The sequence below is a fragment of the Sebastes fasciatus genome, chromosome 6 (assembly GCF_043250625.1).
Source record: "Sebastes fasciatus isolate fSebFas1 chromosome 6, fSebFas1.pri, whole genome shotgun sequence".
Classification (NCBI taxonomy): Eukaryota; Metazoa; Chordata; class Actinopteri; order Perciformes; family Sebastidae; genus Sebastes; species Sebastes fasciatus.
In genome coordinates this window covers 7,979,146-7,987,544 of record NC_133800.1, presented here as the reverse complement: position 1 = coordinate 7,987,544, position 8,399 = coordinate 7,979,146, and the positions used below count along the sequence as shown (strand labels likewise).

At 44.7% G+C, this 8,399-nt stretch overlaps 2 protein-coding genes across 2 annotated transcripts; one reads left to right on the top strand and one right to left on the bottom strand.

Moving 5' to 3' along the window:
* Nucleotides 1-2,010: 2,010 nt before the first annotated feature.
* tubb2b (tubulin, beta 2b) lies at nucleotides 2,011-5,129 on the top strand. The gene is made up of 4 exons (XM_074637461.1): nucleotides 2,011-2,167; nucleotides 3,442-3,550; nucleotides 3,655-3,765; nucleotides 3,862-5,129. Exons 1-4 carry the CDS (start codon nucleotides 2,111-2,113, stop codon nucleotides 4,920-4,922), a joined length of 1,338 nt encoding a protein of 445 aa, XP_074493562.1. The 5' UTR covers nucleotides 2,011-2,110; the 3' UTR covers nucleotides 4,923-5,129.
* Nucleotides 5,130-5,391: 262 nt separating this feature from the next.
* On the bottom strand, nucleotides 5,392-8,056 carry bcl2l16 (BCL2 like 16). The gene is made up of 3 exons (XM_074637462.1): nucleotides 7,837-8,056; nucleotides 7,123-7,738; nucleotides 5,392-5,843 (listed from the first exon to the last, which is right to left on the bottom strand). The coding sequence occupies exons 2-3, from the start codon at nucleotides 7,603-7,605 to the stop codon at nucleotides 5,715-5,717; spliced, it is 612 nt and encodes a 203-aa protein (XP_074493563.1). The 5' UTR covers nucleotides 7,606-7,738; nucleotides 7,837-8,056; the 3' UTR covers nucleotides 5,392-5,714.
* Nucleotides 8,057-8,399: the final 343 nt, after the last annotated feature.

The following is an 8,399-nucleotide window of genomic DNA, read 5'->3' as shown; positions in this document are numbered from 1 at the left end:
GACTCTCTGTGGTATACAGTAGCACTGTCATGGAGCAAACAGAGGAGGCCTTTGTGTGTCAGATTACAATTCAGAAGAGATTATGGGTGTGACCTACTATATGATATGATAAGCATAGCAGTGGCGTTCCTGTAAAAGCATCTAGGCCCCTGCTGTGTGAATGCAAATTCATGATAATAGCTAGATTTAATGAGACTGACACACAATGAATTACCATTCATACACCCCCAGAAAATCTTTACAAGTCCGCACAGAGCTAATCTACATAAAAATGTACGGTATGCATACATACTGTGCTAAAGGCTGGGTAGGTCCATGGAAAGCTTATATAAAGCTCTGTACTAAGGTACAGAAGTCCACAGCACCCAGTAGGAGAGCCTTAATCGTGGCGACAATCTGGGAGTGATTCCCCCCTCCCCTCCCCAGTTGTTATAAAGACATGGCCGTCTGTGGCCCATGCAGGCGTCACGGCCACATTCTCGCTTGGCATTCAGATTAACTATTAATAAACCCATCAGCCCTCATTCAAAAACTCTGCTTTACAGCAGACAATACACTACAAACACGTATCAGACTTTTATTTTCTCCAGAGCCAGCCAGCTTCTGTACATTATGTTTAACCCTTACATTGATGCTGAATTCTAATAGCTTTATAAATTATGTTAAAAAAATCAACCATGAATGTGCGAGACGCTCTGTCTGAGATGTATAAAAGCTCAGTCAGACAGGTTAAAAGCCTACATTCAGACTGTAGGGAAGCACTTTACAATATATGGACTATAGAGGTTTAGAGTAATGCACATCCTGTGTTGCTGCAATTGTTTCTCGATTATGAATCAGTTCATGAAATCTGTATTTACTGCATCGGAACGTCACAATCACACACAATCATTGCCATTACATCCATCAGGGCTCTTTTTGGTTGCCTCCCTTGTTGCTATAATCTCACAGGCACAGGCCTATACTGTTCACACCCAAATGTAGCTGTTCCTCAGTGTATCTATTATTTCCTTTACTTTGACACACCTCCACACAAATGTATCCACTAAGACAGTTTCTGTAAATATGATGTCACTGTCTAGTGGTTTCAGTCATGCATCATCAAAGCCCAGAATGCAGCTTTTCATCACAAACAAACCGTACATCGTCATCTCATTACCATACACTCAACCCGAGAAAGGAGAACTGATCTGTGAAATCAGCAGCTGTTTTGTTTTTTGGTTGCCTGCTTTGTTGCTAATCTTATATGCCTATACTGTTCACTGTGTTCACACCCAAATGTAACAAATGTGTCTATTATTTCCTTTACTTTGACATAACTCCACACAAATGTATCCATTAAGACAGTTTCTGTAATTATGATGTCATTGCCCATAGTGGTTTCAGTCATGCACCATCAAAGCCCAGAATGCAGCTTATTTTCATCACAAACAAACTGAACCAGAGAAAGGAGAACTGATCTGTGAAATCAGCTGCTGTTTTGCTTAGTTGCAGTGAAAAACCGGTAGACTCCTTTGGCCTTAAAGAGGCACATGACTGAAAATCATGGTTGTAGCCACGCCAGACATCATGTCCAGTTGCGTTTCCGCCAGCCAGACTTCTGCTAAACTGGTCCATTGTATTCTGTTAGTGAGCCACGTGGACTGCGGCTATAACCAGCAGTCAACCTGGATCACTGTCTGATAACTGATCAAATCAACAATATGTCCTTAGATCGACGAAATAAATGTCTCGCAGTCTTTTTAAAGACGCAAAAGGTGCGGGCTGTGAAATACAGACTAAAATCTGTTGTCTGTGTCTTATTTCTCCTCCGCCATCATGAGGGAAGTAGGCCAGCGTCCACAGATCAGAAGTTAGTCACACGTTTGAGATGAATATGATTGGCAGGAGGATTAGACCAATGGCTGATAAGCATTTGAACATTTGATTGGCTTATACGTCTGTCTGTAAATTACGCTTGCGCAATTCAGCCAATCCTCAGTCGAGCTGAGACGTAAAGGGCGGGACTATCTGAAAGTATAAAGCAGAGTAGCTCCGTTTTGCCGGCACATAAAGAACAGCACAGTCAGTCATTGTTAGGTCTAACCCTGCGTCCTCCAAGAAAGACAAAATGAGGGAAATCGTGCATCTCCAGGCCGGACAGTGCGGAAACCAGATTGGTGCCAAGGTTAGTAAAACTGTTTTTCACATTTTGACTCGTTATCTAGGTGATTTTATCCAGAAACACCGAGTTTTCTGGTGCAGGAGCCGGTGCTTTGTGTCCGTCCCAGGAACCACACCCTGAGAGTAGCATAGTGTCCTACTGGGAGGAAACTGCGGTTTTTGTTGAATTTAAACGGACGCCTTTTTCGGGCTTCTTTAGGGACACAATGTGTTGAAATTTATATATAAAGACAAATAAAACAATTAAAACGTATTTTTGGCATGTTGTACAGTGTTATCTATTTAAATAAATTAACATCAGGCCGTCTGTTGTAGAGAATACATAACACAATGGTGAAACCGTCAACTATCAGTTTAAACACTAAAAACTGGCTTTACGTTGACTGAACTAGTTACAATGTTGCCTTAGTGTCGCCATTGTAGCGTTGCTGCATTGCGAAAAATGGACCAGCCCTTTCGATGAGAGGAAAACGAGCATCGACATATTGTAGCGTTATGTGAATGGTGTGGTGATATTTGTGTAAATGCAACATTGTTTCACCCATTTTTCAAGGTAGACACAAATAGATTTTTATAACCTCATTGAGGCCTACTTGGCGGTGCCGTCTGAGCTGAGCCCGGCTGCTGCTGGAAGAAGGCGGTGTTGGCGGCGTGTGACGTCATAGAAATTTTCAAATTCATACCCATGACTCCATGAGCCAATGGGGAGGGGGGGGATCAAGCCGCGCGCGCCTTAGCCTGCAAGGCGGGAAAGCTTCAAGCTTATATAACATGCATTAATACTTCCTGTTAAATAGATACAATGAATGTGAAGTGCTAGACTTCTGTGATTAATGGATGTTCTTAAGTCATGTACATCACCCCATCCACCTTCACTGGTCATTCTCGCATACAAATCCCTCCATGCCCTTGACCCTCAGTACCCAACCGACCTTCTCCATCACGGAAACTACAATCCTGACAACCGGCTGAGAACATTTGGTGACAGAGCCTTCAGCTTTGCGGCCCCTGCCCTCATAATAAATGCTTCATCCCTGGACATTTTCAAAAAACACCCCAAACCTGTTCATCAAGGCCTATGACCTCTAACTGTTCCTACACATCACTCTTTTAATTGCTTAGCTATAGTTGCTCCTGTGTTATTTATTAGTAGGACTTTGTGTTCCCCCTTTGTAAAGCGTCCTTGGTTTTCTGAAAGGCGCTATATAAGTCCAATTTTTTTTTTAATTATTATTATGTAATTGCTAACAAAGGTTTGTGTTCATATTTGTCTTACAGTTTTGGGAGGTGATCAGTGACGAGCACGGCATTGACCCAACTGGCACATACCACGGTGACAGTGACCTGCAGCTGGACAGGATCAATGTCTACTACAATGAAGCATCGGGTAAGTTTAAGCTGCACTGATTTTTATTTATTTATTTAATTGCATAAACTACTCAGTCTTTTTTCCATTGTTCCCTCACCTCTGACTGTTGTTGTTTTTTGTAGGTGGTAAATATGTGCCCCGCGCTGTGCTGGTTGATCTGGAGCCAGGCACCATGGACTCTGTGAGGTCTGGACCTTTCGGCCAGGTCTTCAGACCAGACAACTTTGTGTTCGGTAATTTCTTTTTTTTTAGTTCTTCACTTTCAATTTCAGCCATTACTCATTGTGCACCTTGAGTGTGAAGCTTAATCTTGACTCTTCATCTTACAGGCCAGAGCGGTGCTGGCAACAACTGGGCCAAGGGTCACTACACAGAGGGTGCGGAGCTGGTGGACTCTGTCCTGGATGTGGTGAGGAAGGAGGCAGAGAGCTGCGACTGCCTTCAGGGCTTCCAGCTCACACACTCCTTGGGTGGCGGTACAGGCTCCGGCATGGGTACATTGCTAATCAGCAAGATCCGTGAAGAGTACCCCGACCGCATCATGAACACATTCAGCGTGGTGCCTTCCCCAAAAGTGTCAGACACAGTCGTTGAGCCCTACAACGCCACACTATCAGTCCACCAGCTTGTAGAAAACACAGACGAGACCTACTGCATTGACAACGAGGCCCTGTATGACATCTGTTTCCGCACCCTCAAACTCACAACCCCCTCATACGGTGATCTCAACCACTTGGTGTCTGCCACCATGAGTGGCGTCACCACCTGCCTCAGGTTCCCCGGACAGCTGAACGCTGACCTGCGGAAGCTCGCTGTTAACATGGTGCCATTCCCCCGTCTGCATTTCTTCATGCCCGGCTTCGCTCCCCTCACAAGCCGAGGCAGCCAGCAGTACAGGTCGCTCACCGTGCCAGAGCTCACCCAGCAGATGTTCGACGCCAAGAACATGATGGCTGCCTGCGACCCACGTCACGGCCGCTACCTGACAGTGGCTGCCATCTTCCGTGGCCGCATGTCAATGAAGGAGGTTGACGAGCAGATGCTGAACGTGCAGAACAAGAACAGCAGCTACTTCGTTGAATGGATTCCCAACAATGTCAAGACCGCCGTGTGCGACATTCCTCCCCGTGGCCTCAAGATGGCCGCCACTTTCATCGGCAACAGCACCGCCATCCAAGAGCTGTTCAAGCGCATCTCCGAGCAGTTCACAGCCATGTTCAGGCGCAAGGCTTTCCTCCATTGGTACACCGGCGAGGGTATGGATGAGATGGAGTTCACCGAGGCAGAGAGCAACATGAACGACCTGGTGTCTGAGTACCAGCAGTACCAGGACGCCACTGCTGAGGAGGAGGGAGAGTTTGAGGAGGAAGGAGAGGAAGAGCTTGCCTAAATGTCACTTTCAAAACAATGCTGCCAAATCTCGGCAGTGAAATTTAATGTTCAAGGTCCTTTTACACTTTTTATTTCCAAAGCTCTGCTGTCAAAATTGTCGCCGACAGTTTCTCAAAGAGCTTCTGTGAAATGTAATGTTCAAAGTCCTTTCCAGTTTTCAGTGTTCTGTCTGCTGTTAATGTAATAAAGTTCTTCTGCGTATTTCGACTTTTCCCTCCTGGTTTTTAATGACTTGGTATATGATTATACTCTTAAATGACTTTGAAATGAATAGGTAAAGCTGATGGTCGTTAAGGAGATGCACTACACTGTACATAAAGTGTAGCTGCATATCTGATATGTTCAAGCAGTTTTTACAGATAGTCATAGTTCTAGCAAAGTTGAAAAGAAATAAGTATTGAGGCCACTATGTTTTCAATGTTGATTATTGTGTGAGATCACCTGGTAAATGACACAAACAAAAGTGGTTAACTGATCTCAAGTGTCTTTAATAAAAGTACAAATAAACCAGAAATTCAGGACATCCCAGTCTGCTCTTGTCAGCACAAACAATATTGGCTCATTTAACACCAACATGCCATTACTGTAATGGCTTAAATGCTTCTTACACCGCAGGCTACTACAGGTTAGTACATCTGTTATCACCAGAACATTTGGTATGCCGTCAATGACGTGAATTATACTGATGAGTGACAAGTTTCCAGAATTAAAAGACACCGACATCTTGATATATAGTCGGTAGCTCACTCTTGGAGAGTTTCTGATTGTGGTCACTAGGTGGCAATGTTGGCTAAACCATTCTTTTCCACAAGAAGTAGGTGAGGATGCTTATGGCCAATGCCAGCAATGTCCAACAGCACACTTTCTTCACCTGGCCCTCCAAGCCCTGCTTCTCTCCGAAGCGTGACATAAAACCACTCTGTCGTAAACAAATAAGGAGATGAAAGTTTCAAATGAAATTACATTCCAGCACAATATACTGTGATAATAAAATGTCCTGTTCAAAGGATACACTGTTAGTATTCACATATTTAGGAGAGAAAAGCAGCATTTAAAGAGAAATGTGGGTTAATTTGGTTGGAGTTGTTAATTTTAAGTTTCTAATTCAGCATTAAAGGTTTTTTTTTAGTATCTTGTAAAAATATAGATCAATTTTGATAAACTTGGGTTGCTTAAAAGAAATGGGCTGTAACCAGGCTCTAATGAAAGACGCTATCAAGTTGCATTATGGGAACTGTAGGATGCAGCATTTTTGGATCTTGGCCCATACTAAAGACTTAAAGGCCCAGCCACACCAAGACGACATTAAAGAACTAGCAGCAATAAAGGACGATCGCTGCATCGCCTCACGTCGCCTTTGTCTTGGCCGACAAGTTGCATTTGAACACACCGCGAAGACTACAGCTGACGGACGGTTAGCACGTACGTCCAGCGCCTGCGTGAGAGGAAATAACTCTCCACACCAGCAGACGGCAGTAGTCTGTATCCGTCATTCAAAAAGGGAAACTGGAAGTCCGAGGACCACGGATATTAAAGTCGTTGTTATGATACGTACATGAAACAAAGCGCCGTTTGCCGACCATTTTCACACCACTCTCACTCACCACTTAGCTTCACTCCAGACGGCCATGTCGTTGTGAAATTTTCCGTGTGTTGGAATGATCAGATGAGATGAAGATGAAAAATAAGGAGAGCCTTTTGTGTTTTTCCTCTCGACTTTACTCGTTTGCTTGATTTCCTCAAATCCGTTTCTCTTCTCGTGCACTGATTTGTTTAAGCTGAACAGCCAATCAGAGTGATTTCTCTCACCATTGATCTCCGCCGTCGATTCAACGTGCTGAATCGGCCGGAAAAAACTCAGATCTAGAGCCGACGGTGCGAGACGCACCAGAAAAACTTGGCCGATAGACGCTCACCGACGGCCATAAACTGTCCGACGGCTGACCGTTGGCTTGGTGTGTCAGGGCCTTTAAAATCTGTCTCTCCCATGTCCCTGGTATTTATGGAAGTGCAATACTACATCACTGCAGTGCCCTTTTAAGGGAACTGGGTTTTCTCTGTTTTACATGATGGAGCAGGGTTGCAGTGGTTTGAGTTAGTTACTTAAAAATCTATAAAGTACAATGGTATTATGGTTGCATATTACAGTAGGTGAGTGCTATATATAAAGTTAAGAGAATCATCTTGTTTTATCTTACCCATCCTCCCTTGTCTCGTAGCTCAGGGCAGATGACCCTCTCCACATAGGCCCCCACACACTCCTTCAGCTGTGGCAGGACCTCCACCATGTCCCTCTCATTGCAATGCTGAGCCATCTGGCCAGCCAGCACATACACCGACAGCACCGCACTCCAGGCCAGGTCCCTGCGTCGCCCGCCAGGGACGGGGGCAAAGAAGTGCTCGTCCAGGATGCTCATGAGCATGGTGCAGGCCGTGTTCTCCTTCACGTCCTGGAAGACGCGAGGCCAGCGCCGGAAGAAGATGGGGAAGCGCGTGAGGAGCTCGTCTCCGGCGTGGCGCAGGGCTGCGGTGCAGGCTGTAGGGGCGGGACCCATGTTGCCATCTGCCCCCCCTGTGGTTACATAGTCTATGTAGTCGTGGGCCATCAGGAAAGCCTCTCTCACCAGCGGATCAGAACTGTTCAGGCCCAATCTGGCCCCTGGCACCTCTGACTGACACATGGTCGCCTTTAATTGCCACTTCTATATTCACCAAGATGGACTGTCAGTATAGGACACAGACAACAGCTCCCATTGCCAAGCAGCATAGCCATTCTCTAAGTCACATCAGCGTGTCATGGTGGGTGTGGTGATGCTGTAAAAGTGAAATTTAAAAACAATCACAGTATAGAGAAGAGGGTAATAAACATGCATGCTGCAGTGTCATTTCCAGTTAAAGTATTCATAACTCACCTCCTCTGCACCGTACACCGATAAAAAGGAAACAGCCAGCAGGTGAAAGAGTGTTTGGGGTCCAGAGAAGTGTGTCTGTATGTGTTGCAGTCAGACTGGGTCACCCAGTCCCCTCACCAGCTATATATAGAGTCCTTGCAAACTGACACTGATCTCCAACCTCGTAGCCTACGCCTGTGTTGATCGGTTACAGCTGAGCTTTCAGTGAGTCATGAACATGATGAATGGACAGGAATAGGACTTGTTTACTTTTCCCAAACTAAAATCTTCTTTTCTGTTTTATTTGTATTTTTGAGCATTTAGCTGATGTCATATTTGCATTTGTGAGCTGTAAAGGATCAGTTCACCAATATAAAGAAGTCTCTCTTACCTCTAGTGGTATAGTCATGCAGATCGTTTTGGTTTGGAAAGACATAGCCTCTATGAAATCTATTGATATTGATTTTTTTAATTATTATTATTAAAGCTGCAGTGAGTAGAATTGGAGCAGTTATGATTAAAAAAAGTTATTTTTATAAAACGGTGCATGAGACAGGCAATCTGAAAAACTTCATGTGACTCTG

Bases quoted from the DNA above. Each gene is read 5' to 3' on its own strand.
- bcl2l16 (XM_074637462.1), bottom strand. From the start codon at position 7,605: ATGTGTCAGTCAGAGGTGCCAGGGGCCAGATTGGGCCTGAACAGTTCT. The intron at 5,844-7,122 runs GTAAGATAAAAC...TGTTTACGACAG, and splicing joins TACGAGACAAGGGAGGATGG to AGTGGTTTTATGTCACGCTT.
- tubb2b (XM_074637461.1), top strand. From the start codon at position 2,111: ATGAGGGAAATCGTGCATCTCCAGGCCGGACAGTGCGGAAACCAGATT. The intron at 2,168-3,441 runs GTTAGTAAAACT...TTTGTCTTACAG, and splicing joins GAAACCAGATTGGTGCCAAG to TTTTGGGAGGTGATCAGTGA. The intron at 3,551-3,654 runs GTAAGTTTAAGC...TGTTTTTTGTAG, and splicing joins CTACTACAATGAAGCATCGG to GTGGTAAATATGTGCCCCGC.